The sequence below is a fragment of the Furipterus horrens genome, unplaced genomic scaffold, assembly GCF_987537825.1.
Source record: "Furipterus horrens unplaced genomic scaffold, mFurHor1.1.pri manual_scaffold_7, whole genome shotgun sequence".
In the NCBI taxonomy this organism is placed as follows: domain Eukaryota; kingdom Metazoa; phylum Chordata; class Mammalia; order Chiroptera; family Furipteridae; genus Furipterus; species Furipterus horrens.
The window spans coordinates 104,966,316-104,979,217 of record NW_028327177.1 but is presented as its reverse complement, the minus strand read 5'-3'; the positions used below and the strand labels follow the sequence as shown (position 1 = coordinate 104,979,217).

The following is a 12,902-nucleotide window of genomic DNA, read 5'->3' as shown; positions in this document are numbered from 1 at the left end:
GTCAAAGGCACCTTTAATTTGTCATCCTGTGGCTGTCAGCCGACAAGCTGGGAGACTAGAGCTCCTATCTGAGATCCCAGCAGGATGGAAAGCTGAGGAAGGAAAGACATTAAGTGACTCAACTCTTAAGACTTGTTGGCCTGAGTCCAGCTGCCCCCACCAAGGAGGAAGGCCTTGCTCAGCATATCTGAGACAGGAAATTAGGAAAGGGTCTCAGGGTCTGGCCCCAGGAAAGAGGCCAGGCCAAGCTCCTTGCTGGACACACCACAGAACTATTCTGATCAACTCCCCCAGGCCCTGTTCCCCCGGTCTAGGACCCTAGGGGGAATGAGGCAGCAGGAAGGAATGTGGTCAGAAGGTTGTAGGTTCAGTCAGAGCAAGAGGAACAGAATGTTTTCAGGCACCTTGGGATCCTTCTGAGATCACCTCTGCAGTCACCAACGCCTACCTTCCATCCTCTGAAAGGTAACACAAAAGGTGCCCAAGGATGAGCTCTTCCTCCTTCTTTTGTGAGGGAAATTGCTGTTCCTGGGGCAGAGCTCATCTCCTGGCTTGGGATCTCCCATAATCAGTGATTTCCTAAGGATATAAGAAATGTCCCATGCGGGCAGTCCATGAGACCTATGGGAGCTCTGAAGGCCAAGTCACCCAAGGTCAGAATGTCAGCTTCAAGTGATTAAATATGTCCCTAAAATGTTAAGACAGCTCCAAAATAGTTGGTTTCTCTTAATAGTCTGTTAAGGGATCTAGCTATAAGTGCCTTTATCTGAACCTGCCTCACATCTCCTCAGTTTCAGTTTAAACTCACTGGGGAACAAATTCTCTAAAGCTAGTCCTGCTGTGGGAAGCAGGAAGGTCCTTCATCTGTCCTCAATTTACTTCTTTTAAGCTACGTGAAGCTCTCTTAGTCCCATGTTTGGGACCTGAACTGTGCCCCCTCCCTGACTGCATAGCCCTACAGACTACAGTGAAATCACCTTCTCAACCCTTGTCTCCTTGCACTCAAGAAACCTCATCTTTTCAAGCCTTTGTGGCTGGAAAGACCTGGCTGAAAATATCTTTAGTATCTCTTTAGACCAGAGAGCTAGTAAAAAAGGAGTGGTAGAATGTACCACCAGAGACCAGAGGTTATTAGGCCTCTGTCCTTCAATTCTGAGCTCTCATTGCTGCCATTCACAGATCTGTGGATAGCTCAGCCTGTATCACAGCATCTCAGATCTGGAAGAAGATTTTAAAAGTTACCTGCTCCAATATCCCTAGCCCCTAGCCCACCCTTTTACAATGTCCCTAACAAGTGGCTCATCCTGCCCCTGCTTGACATCAGCAATGACACACTACCTCCTAGAGGAGCAATTTCCTCTCTCAGTGTTACAGAGTTTACTCTGACTTTTCCGTAGGTAGGTTTGCCTGTTGGTAACAGTTCTATCCTATGACAGCTAATAAAGAGCTAAAGATATGAAATCATGGGCTCTTGAGACTATTGCTATACAACTTCAGCCCTTTTAACTTTTAAATTTTCCAAATGCCTCCACCTCCTGGTTTTCTCTCCTTTGGGTACAACCCAGTTAGAGTTTGAGTTTGTCCTTGGTATACGATGACCCTCAGAGTGAAAGCAACATGGCAAGTGTGGTCTGATCAGCTCAGGGTAGGGGATGAGGTTTGTCTTCCTCCTGGACATCATACATGTATTAATGCTTCCAAAGGCTGGGTCTTAGAATTACTCCTTGTGGGTCTAACCCACAAGGCAAACAGAAAGCCCATTGGTATCTAAAATTTCTGCGTTAGCTATTCAGCCCCTTTTCCCTAGAAATTTTACAGGAAAATAAAAAGATCAGGACCAGTGTAATGGGAAATGGAAAAAGCTTAGTTACATGAAGAACACTAGGATGCCACCTTTATGGGCATGCCCTGAACACTATCCACCTGAAGTTCTCTCTCTGGTTCCTGCGAGTCTCAGCAGCATCCCACACCTCTCCAGGGCCTCAGGATGTAAGGGCTAGCTTAGATTCCAACGACAGGTCCCAAGGGTCAGTGAATATGAGGGTAGATGGGACGGCAGGGTGCACAGGGAGAAGGTTCTGAAGGTATATGGCCTGGAGGCTTTGGCCATCACTGGCCACCAGGTGTCACTGCCACATTGAGAACTGTCTTCCTAAAACACTAGCAGTCCAGCCAGGCTGAGGCTAAGCTGTTACCAGTTAGATAAGGCTTTGCCACTCACCTCCCTCCTTTCAGAGACCTAAGCAGTCTCTTACACTCCTGCCCCTATTCCTTCAAAGTGGGCACAGCAGCTAGCCTGGGCCCACCCTATGACTTTGTTTTCTATGATTAATTCATCCTAGGCTATGGGGTTGGCTGACAATAAGGTAATGTGTGCCCTCTACTCACCGCCCCCCCCCCCATTCCCCTGCAGCCTCCTTTAGGTACTCTTCTAGAATCAAAGAAATAAAAGCAAAGACAGAGAGGGAGAAAGAGAGAAAGGTAGACAAATGGCTAGTTATTTCTGTCCTGTCTTAACTAGAATACTGAGCAAGAAGCAGCTCTTAGGGCTTGTGACTCAGGCCAGGTGCTTTTTCAGCCTGAGCTTCCAGAGCCACGGAAGAAAGAAGCCAGCAAGCAGGCCTGACTGTGCAGGATGGCTGAGGAGTTAGTGACAGCACCCAAGGGCTCAGTTCCTCACGCAAAGTCCCTGCTGGGGCTCAGGTAATGACCTTTTGTTTACATCCCTTTCATTTGCATACTACCAAAATCATTCTGAGAACCCTAACACCAACTCTCATATGCTCCCAGGGCTGTTAAACACAGTTATTACAACTGGGAACTCATTACATAAATATGGATTGCAATGGCATATCAAGGGGAGGGGAAATGAGAGTGGGTAGAAGGGTATTCATCACAGTCATTTGTATAGAATTATTATCACATGGTGATAAAAAAAAAGCAGACTGACTTAGTTTTGTTATTGTTTAACTTTACTACAAACCACTGACTGCAGCTGGGCAGATGACCCCCCAATCCAGCCCTGCTTTAGTATATCCATGATGTATTCAATGGCTACTATGTGCTAGCTACTCTGCTATACCCTGGAAATATGGCAATGAACAAGTCCCAACTCTTGAGGAGCTTACATTCTAGTGAAAGAGACAAAGAAACAGGTGAGTATGATCTTAGCTGATAGCAGGTGCTATGAAGAAAATTAAAGGAGAGGATGGTAGTCACTGACTGGATGGCACTAGGAACTGGATGTTTAAGGAAATTTCAATTATACTGTCATGAAGGATCCAGCCATGCAAAAATAGGGGGAAGAGCATTTCAGAGAGAAGACACAACTAATACAAAGGCAAGAGCTCCGATGGTATGAGGGCAAAGATGCAGGTAGGGGCTTTTGTGAATTGCTTAGGGAAAATTAGGAGTGGAGACAGATTTAAGGGGGAAAAAAGTTTTGCTTTGGCTGTGTGCTATTAAGGATGTTTTTTAGACATGCAAAAAAAAGATATCAAGTAGGAGTTGGAAATGTGAATCTGAAGTTCAAGGAGTGGTCAGGAGAGGAGACAGATATGGGCTGGTCAAGAACATCAAAAATGTACACAGATCAAGTTCTAGGGCACTGGCATTTAGAGGTTTAGCAGCAGTGGATGAGCCAGCAGGAGGTGAGAAGCCAGCGCAGCGGAATGAAAAGCAGCATGGGGTTCACAGAGGACTAGAAAAGAAAGTGTTTCAGGACAGAGGGCATGGTCAAATGTGTCAAGGCAACTGAGAAGTCATGAAAGAGAAGATAAGTGACTACCGTACTTGGTGACATGGAGGTGACTTTAACAAGAGCAATTTCAGTGGGATGGTAGAGGTGGGATGCTGACAGGAGTGGGTTGAAAAGAAAATCTGATGTGATGAAGGGGAGATAAGTGACTAAGACAACTCAGGAAGATTTACTGTGAAATGGGGCAGTTGCTGGAAAAGAACAGGGGTTGAGGGAGGCCTTTTTTATTTTTTGTTTTTAAATGGGAAAATGAGAACTTGAGGGTGGAGGAGAGGGGTTACTTGAAAGCAAAGAGGTGGGATCCAGCTCACCAGTAGAGAGAGTGCACTAGAAGCAGATTCATGGGGGTAAAGATGCAGTTAAGTTGGTAGATGTGATAGTGGGAATTCAAAACCATTATGGTCTGGCAGCTTCATGGGCCTGGAGACATGATGACTGAAATGTAACCAATGGAAAGGTGCTATTATGAGGGAGAACTGGGAAGTGGAAATATGACCAATACAGTCATCACTTCAAGCTCAAGTTTCATTGTTTTGCCAAGTGTGGCATATTGTTGGATGTCTTCTGTCTTTTGGGTGGCCTGGGGTCAAGGGACAAGGGTCAGGAGGAAGCTAATAGAGGATAAAAGAAGACATCATCCAACAAATGGTGACAAGCTCTGTGAATTCAGTTATGGCTTCAATTTAGAATACAAACAACTCTTGATAGGAAATGTATCTCATTCATTGCTATCACCCTAAGTCTATTTACTAATTTTAAGCATAAACTTTAGGTGAGGCCTGTGCTAGTCAGTAAAAATAGATGAATGAGGCATGGCCTTAGCCCACAAGGGGCTGAAAGCATTTGAGAAACACTTGCTAAATTAATTAAATTAAATTATGTATGGTATAAAGAATTTGGTCTTGCCCAAGGAGAGATCTGGACTTTGTCCCCTACTCCTGAGAGGTAACCTATAAACTCTTAGAATTTCTTGAGTGATGGGAGTGTCTTTGTTATTCATGGTGGGGGCCCCCCACACAACACCTGATAGTGTATGGTAATGAGATGACTCATGGTGGGCTCCTCATGCTACATGGTATTAGCCGAACCTCCAGGAAGAGGGTGGTCAGAGACTGAGGTCAACCAGGTCAATGCCTATGAAATGAAACCCCAATAAAAACCCTGTACACCAAAGGGTATTGTCACATATGAATGCCAGGAGGGTAATGCATCCTAAAGACAACAGAAGTTTTATGTTTGGAACCCTCCCAAACTCTACCCCATGCATTCCCCTTTGGCTTATTTTTGATTTGTATTCTTTCCCATAATATACCTATGAGTACAAAAGCTTTCAATAAGTTCTGTGAGTCCTTCCAAAGGATTATCAAACCTGAGGGTGGTTTTGGGAACTCTCTGACTTTCCATTGGTGTCAGGAGTGAGGGCAGTCTTGTGGAGGACTGTCTTTAGATTTTGCAGGTGGGGTGACTCCACGTTTCATGTGACTTTAGAATTCAAGGAATCTAGAGATCACATAATTCAGTTCCATTCCATAGATGGGAAAAGAGGTCTAAGGAAAGGAAATGACTTACCCAACATCACATACATAATGTTACAGCAGAGTGGGACTAGCCCCTGAGTGTCCTGACTCCCAGCATTAGTGTGCTTTCTTTCCACAATATTCTGTGGTAGCTTCAAATGTGAGACTAAGGAGAAAAAAGCTTATTCTTGAGCCAGACTGACTTTGCTATAAAGCGTTTTTTTGCAGGAGCCCCTATATTTAGGGAAGCTCATTCCTTACTGTTTTCTGCCTTGACTCTGATAAGATTTCTCTTTACAATATATTTTTTAAAATTTTATTTATTTTTAGAGAGAGGGTAAGGGAGGGGACAGAGAGGGAGAGAAACATTGCTGTGTGAGAGCTTGGTTGCCTCTCACATGCCCCCAACTAGGGTCCTGGCCCGCAACCCAGACATGTGCCCCGGCTGGGGATCAAACTGGCAACATTTAGGTTAGCAGGCTGGCATTCAATCCACTGGGCCACACCAGCCAGGGCTCTCTACAATATTTAAGCTGAAATATTATTGTTTACAAAGTAAGGGGCTTATACCAAAGAAGAGCTAATGCCTTCTGTGAGGTGGAAACAATTTTTTTGTGACTGGACTTTTATGCTTCAGAGATCATTTTCATATAATCTAAATTTTATTGCTAGAAGAGATCATGGCAAGCAATGATGCTAAGGCACAGAAATAGGAAGAATCTCATCATGTTTACCTCATAATTCAGTGACAAAGACAAGGCTAAACTCAGGTAAAGATAGGTTACCCTTATTGAGTGTTTTGATGTACTATGACATATTTTAGGTCTTCTACTTCATCTGATTCTCATAACAACCCCAGCAGATAGGTGCCACTGTTCACATCTCTCCTGAGTATGAGATAAAAACATCTGAGGTCACAAAGCCAATAAATGGAGAGTCCAGGATTCAAAGTTGGGCAGTTCCTGCTTCAAAGTCCATATTCTAAGTCACTAGTCTATACTACCTCTCTAATTGTTTAAAGTAAAATTTTGAAAGATTTCTGAGAGATTTTCATTTACAAATGATAAAACTTGAACCCTAGAAAGAGTAGTAACTTCCCCTCAAAGTCACACTAAGACTAAGAAAGACTCAGTTCTTGGACTGAGAGTTCTTACCACTTCATTATACAAAAGTTCAGTGCAGGGAAGAGTTTGGGGATATTTTTGAAAAGTGAGGTAGCTCCTAGATGAGCCTAAAGACCCTAGGGCCCAGGGTCCTTGCCTGTCTTTGGTCTAATCTAGAGCCACAGGGTCTTAGGTTCCATAAAAACTTCAATGTGAATTTCCCACTAGACCTGCAGAAAGGAGGGAAGGGAAAGAAAGAAAGAGAGAAAAGATTCCATACATTCCTTCCAGGCCTATATGTATCTGACCTCTGTTCTATCCTAGAGCCACCATAGTTTAGATCAGTGGGCTTGGGAATGGTTCTTGGCTCTCCTGTGTCTCCTCCTAGCTGCTTACCTGTGGCTGCTGGGTGGTTAAGGGTCTCTGAGGAGACAGGGCAGGGGTCCTTGACAGAAGCTGGTTCATCTTGCTGATGACTAGTTCAGTGATGAGTTGTTTGTCCTCCACCTGGTGTTCCCCAATCAGCGGCATACTGCAGTCCATGACCTGGTGGAAGACGTGGCCCATTTAGGAAAGGGTCTGGAGACATTAAAGGCCTGGTGTAGTCTTTCAGAATAAAAAGGATTTAAACCAGCAGAGATAGGTTAGGGATGAAGCTGGTGTTCTTCTCTTTAGCTGAAACATGTTCCTTTGCAGGAGGACCTTTGTCTTCTCCTTCTTCAAACCTTTGCTGTTGCCTTCTTCCCAACCTTCACCTAGGCCAGTACTCAGTGAGACTGAAAGATTGATTACTGAAAGTGGTGAGTGGGAAGAGGTGGAGAGCAGGATAGAGTATAGACCCAGGGCTCAGAAGTTTGCAGGCGGAAGAACCAGGAACACCTGAAGGCCATTCCCTTAACTGGTGAGGAGCAGTTTCATCTGATTTTTTACCCACACAGTCTCCACATATATTCCAACCATTAAACAACCAGATTCCTGCCTTTGCTCATGACCTGGGATGGCTTACCTTTTTGCCCCAATTCTGATTCTTCCTATGCCTCAAGGCCCAGATCAATTTTTTCCCACTTTTGGAAGTACCTGCTTGACCAGGATCATAGCCTCTGTATTCCAGCTTGCTCATTTATGGATGACAAACTGAGGCCCATGCAGAGAGGGGAGGTCTGACCATCTAGAAGATTACATGTCAAGCAGACCACAGAGTAGATTCTGAAGCCGACTTTGGGCTCCTGACACTAATCCTCTGAAATACCACCACCTCCTGGCAAGGAGCCTTTCCTGCTTGTAGGAAGACTAGACAGAAATGTGTGTGAAGGATTCATACTGCCACTGACTTCCCCTTTAATACTGTAAAAGTAAGTCAGCAAAGTTGTGTTTGAGGACCAGACTGAGCAAAGTTTTCTCCAAGGCTTAGAGAGATTCTATAAATCTCCTGCATCCAGGAGATCTGAGTTCTAGCCTAGGTTGAGACAATAATTCACTCTGGCCTTAGGCACAAGTTTATAGCATGAGATCTCAGTTTTCTCACCTGCAAAATGAATAGATAAGATTAAATGATTCTTTCCGAGAACAAGAATGGTAAAAACACTAGTTTCCCAGAGGAATGACATTTGGCTAGGAGCCCAGGACCCCAGATCTGGTATCTCTTACCCATAGCATGGGTCAGCCTAGTTGGTTGGAAACAATAGCTCCCTTCTGGTGGAGGTGTTTTGCTATGTACATCCACTAGTCATGTCCTGGGAACCTTCCCATGACCCAGGAGAGTCTACCCTAAATGTAGTCCAGACCACCCACATAGTTATCAAGCTAAGAGCTTGGCCTCCAGCCTTGGGGGTTGTCTCTTACTGAGATACTCCTTGGGCCAGACTTACCTCAAAAATGTAGTCTTTCCCATCTTTGCCATGTACAGCTTTGACAGCACAGATGTCCAGGCCACCAAACATCTCAGAACAGGTATCTACCCACAGCTTATACCTGGAGGAGATGGGAAGGTGTCCTGAGGCTGGGGCATTAGCCCACATCCAGCCTGCTTGCTGGTCACGTTCTCCTTGCTGCCTCAGCCCCTACCATCACCCCTCCCCAGCCTTCCTTCCCTCTACCTCCAACAAGCACACTGCCTTATTTTTAGTGCCCTCCAGCTTTGTTCTCCAAATCCTACCTGTCTTTCTAGGTTCAGAGCAGGTCTCATCAACTCTAGGTGGCCTTTCCTCAGCTATTCGAGGCCACAGCAACTACTCCTTTCTTGGAACTTCAATGGTATGTTCAGTCTTTATCTCCATAATTTAGCACATAACCCAGTCCTACCTGATCTTGCAACTGACTGGGCCTTTGTGTTCTATTTGTCCTGTCTGATTAGAGGCTTCCTTTGGACAGGGCTCAATTCTTACATCTGTTCATCTATGGAAGGCCCACTTTGCTGGCCTAGGAACTGGATTCTTTATTTCACTCACCTGTCTGACATGGCGATCTGCTCCAGCATTGCAGAACCAGTGTTTGTCTTCCAGTTCCCTGAGATGGATGTCCTCCTACAACAGGGTCCCACCAGGATAGGACAGGTAGTAAGCCACATCAGCAAGAGGAAGGCATGGAACTTTCCAGAATTTTAGCTCACAACTGCTTTGCTCATCTGCTTCTCCCACACACAGCCCAGGGCCTGTCTGCTGTGCCTAGAGCCCCGCTGCCGCTGCCTCTGCCAGACCCTGACCTGAAATGCTCTCCTCCTCTCTCCAAGAGTCCAGTCCACTGCTCTGGCTCCATGGAGCCTTCCTGGTCTTTCAACCAGATAAACTTGCTCTGCTAAGAATCCCTGTAGGATTTTGCCTGTCGTCGGCAGCCGTCCGTCTGAGAGACAATGGTGTAGCTTCTTAAGAGTCTATCTGCACCGCCGAGAATGGCTGTGCAGTCCGACTCGGGAGTGACACGGTATCTGTCTCCTCCCGTGTTGAATCGACATCTTGTGATGATGCTGGAGTGTCCTCTCCAGTGAAGCTGAAGCTACAGAGCCTGGGCAGGGTGATATGGAGGGTCTGCTGTTGCCCATGCAGCAGACCCCCCCTCTCTTCGCAGCTGAAGGGTCCAAGGGAAAGACGGAGTCAATACAGCTTGGCTTCAGGTGCGCCGCAGGAGTTGCCGGTGTTGACTACAACGTCAAACCGCCTTAGGGACTCCGGCTCCAGATTTTCTGTCGGGGTTTACTCCCTTAGCCTTTCCCCTGAAGAGGTATGCCGCAAGGCAGCGGAGGTTTTTTGGAGTCAGAGTTTTCCTTCTCTGATGTGCCCTGACTGGAAGATCGAACCAGCGACACTTAGCTCGCAGGCCGACGCTCAATCCACTGAGCCAAACCAGCCAGGATTTTGCCTGTACCTCACTTATAATCCTATATATACTTTTCACTTTAGTTATTTAAGTCTTCTGTCCACAAGTCTGTAAACTACTTGAGGGTATATATTGTCTTGTATTCCCAGCAGCCTGCCACTTAGTATCCAGGCTGACTTTGTACAGTAGTACCCCCTGATCTATGGTTTTTACTTTCCATGGTTTCAGTTACCTGTGGTCAACTGAAGTCTTAAAATATTGAATGGAAAATTCCAGAAATAAACAACTCATCAGTTTTAAATTGTGCACTGTTCTGAGCAGCATGATAAAATCTAGTGCTCTTTCCCACTCAGGATGTGAATCATCTCTTTGTCCAAGTATCCACACTGCATATGCTTCCCTACCTATTATTCACTTAGTAGCCATCTTGGCTATCAGATCCACTGTCATGGTATCACAGGGCTATGTTTAAGGAACCCTTATTTTACTTACTAATGTCTCATTTACTTCACTTCATCTTATCACACAGGCATTTTTTCGTCTCACATCATCACAAGAAGGATGAGTGTAACAATACAATAAAATTTTTTAAGAGAGAAACATCATGTTCACACAATTTTTACTAGCATATAGTATTATAATTGCTCTATTTTACTATAGTTATTGTTGTTAATCTTTCACTGTGCCTAATTTATAACTTAAACTTTATTATAAATATGTAGGTATAGGGGAAAGGCTAAGGGAGTAAACCCCGACAGAAAATCCAGAGCCGGAGTCCCTAAGGCGGTTTGACGTTGTAGTCAACACCGGCAACTCCTGCGGCGCACCTGAAGCCAAGCTGTATTGACTCCGTCTTTCCCTTGGACCCTTCAGCTGCGAAGAGAGGGGGGGGTCTGCTGCATGGGCAACAGCAGACCCTCCATATCACCCTGCCCAGGCTCTGTAGCTTCAGCTTCACTGGAGAGGACACTCCAGCGTCATCGCAAGATGTCGATTCAACACAGGAGGAGACAGATACCGTGTCACTCCCGAGTCGGACTGCACAACCATTCTCGGCGGTGCAGATAGACTCTTAAGAAGCTACACCATCGTCTCTCGAGACGGACGGCTGCCGACGACGACGACGACGATACTATTTAAGGTTTCGGGCATCCGCAGAAAGGGGGAGACTACTGTACATACAAACTGAATTCTATTTGATCCTGGGAACACCCTCAGGGCTCTTGAGACTATATCCTAATGGCTTCTGTACCAGCACACTTATTCATTTATTCAAGAGTTGGTTTCTGAGAGCCTATAGTATTAGTAATGTGTCTCTGGACAAGTCAGTTAACCTCTTCAGATTTAAGTTGCTTCATCCATCAAATGGAGCTGATGGAATCAAGTCACCAGCCTGTTCTCTGTTATAACCTCTGCACCCTCCATCCACGAACATGTGTTAGAGTTAACTAGTCTTGGGCTAAATAGGAGGCAAATAACCTGGTTTCTGGCTTTGGATTTGCTCTTGACTGGCTGGGTGACCTTGAGTGAATTTTACCTGACTGAGCCTCCCTTAGCCCTTTGTAAACACAAGTTGTTTACAATTTTCAATAAACTGTAAAATACCAAAAGTATGTCTTTTTAATTATTAATCTTCATTCAGACACAGTCAAGAGGGTGGAGATGTCCTAGGGGACAGAAAAGCCCTGCTGATACCAGTGACAGAGACCTTCCTGTGTTGTCCTTCTCACTCACTACTGATTGGAGATTGATGCGCTAGTCTCCACTCAGCCGTTTCCAGGAGCACCCTCCCGACATATCTGATTTCAGACACTGAGAAACCTAGTACAGCTAGTTTTTCAGAGCCCTGAGGCAGTGCAGTGAGTCGACTGATGGGGTAATAACAGCTCACACTTGAACATTACTGACTGCTTTCCAAAATTCTTTCTCCCCAAACCCCTCACGAGAACCTCATTGCAAGTCCCCTTTTGGGAGTAGGCTGGTATTCTTGCCCCCACTTTACAGATAATGAGATTAAGACTCAGAGAGGTTAGATAACTTATCCAAGATTGTATATCTAGTCAAAGTAGACACAAGATAAAAACCCAGGACTCTTGGTTCCCTCATTGTGCTATGCTTACCTCATACCCCACTATCAAGCTCAGTAAAAACAAACAACTAACAGTGGAGTGGCTTTCAAGATCTAAATAGCAACACAAAGACAGACCATATGAAAATAACAGTCTTCCTAACACTGGTGTTTTACAAGTGTGTCCCTGTGACAAGGTTAGATTCCTCAAGGGCAGAGGCAAACTGTCACTCACTTCTATGTCCCTAGCACAGGACCACAGTACATAACCGGGTTTCAGACACTTTGAATGAGCAATAATAATGTCCCTCACATTTCACACCTTTCTTTAGTAACAGGGTGCAGAGCATGATCCATACAGGCTATGTGGGGCATGTGGGAGCAAATTGGACACTGAGAAGCCCCTCAGTGACAGCTCAACGAATACTTAGGACTCACAGGACATCTGGCTATCACAGAAGGACCCACATTACTGTGTACTGAGAGTGGAGCAGGGACAGCACCTTCTTTATGCCAAATGTGGCTGTCTTTGGATCTCTAGAGTGAGAGCTGGGGAAGAATGAAAGAATCTCAAACTTTATCTTAAAAAAAATTTATTGATTATGTTGTCACAGTAGTTCCAATTTTTCCCCCTTTGCTCCCCTCTGCCCAGTACCCCCCTTCCCTCTACCAATCCCACCCCCCTTAGTTCATGTCCATGGGTCATGCATATAACTTCTTTGGCTTCACCCTTTCCTATATTATTCTTAACTTCCCCTGTCTATTTTGTACCAACTGATTGATTATGCTTCTTAATACCTGCACCGTTTCTCCATTTCTCCCCTTCCCCCTCCCAGCTGATAACCGTCCAAATGATCCCCATACCTATGATTCTGTTTCTATTCTGGTTTGCTTAATTGGATTTTGTTTTTATTTTTTATATTCAGTTGTTGATAATTGTGAGTTTATTGTCATTTTAGTGTTCATAGTTTTGATCTTCTTTTTCTTAAGTAAGTCCCCTTGACATTCCATTTAATAATGGCTCGGTGATGATGAACTCTTTTAGCTTTACCTTGTCTGAGAAGCACTCCATCTGCCCTTCCATTCTAAATGATAGCTTTGCTGGATAGAGTAATCTTGGTTGTAGGCCCTTGCTTTTAATCACA

General features: G+C 44.9%; 1 protein-coding gene across 1 annotated transcript in view; it reads right to left on the bottom strand.

The window, feature by feature from the left end:
* SYN2 (synapsin II) overlaps positions 1 to 12,902 on the bottom strand; it is a 211,101-nt gene that overhangs the window by 16,745 nt on the left and 181,454 nt on the right. Inside the window, exons 8-10 of the mRNA XM_090284187.1 lie at positions 8,825 to 8,899; positions 8,246 to 8,348; positions 6,774 to 6,923 (exon numbers count right to left, since the gene is read on the bottom strand). Of these exons, the coding sequence (XP_090140313.1) occupies positions 6,774 to 6,923; positions 8,246 to 8,348; positions 8,825 to 8,899 (328 nt within the window). The remainder of the gene's footprint in view (positions 1 to 6,773; positions 6,924 to 8,245; positions 8,349 to 8,824; positions 8,900 to 12,902) is intronic.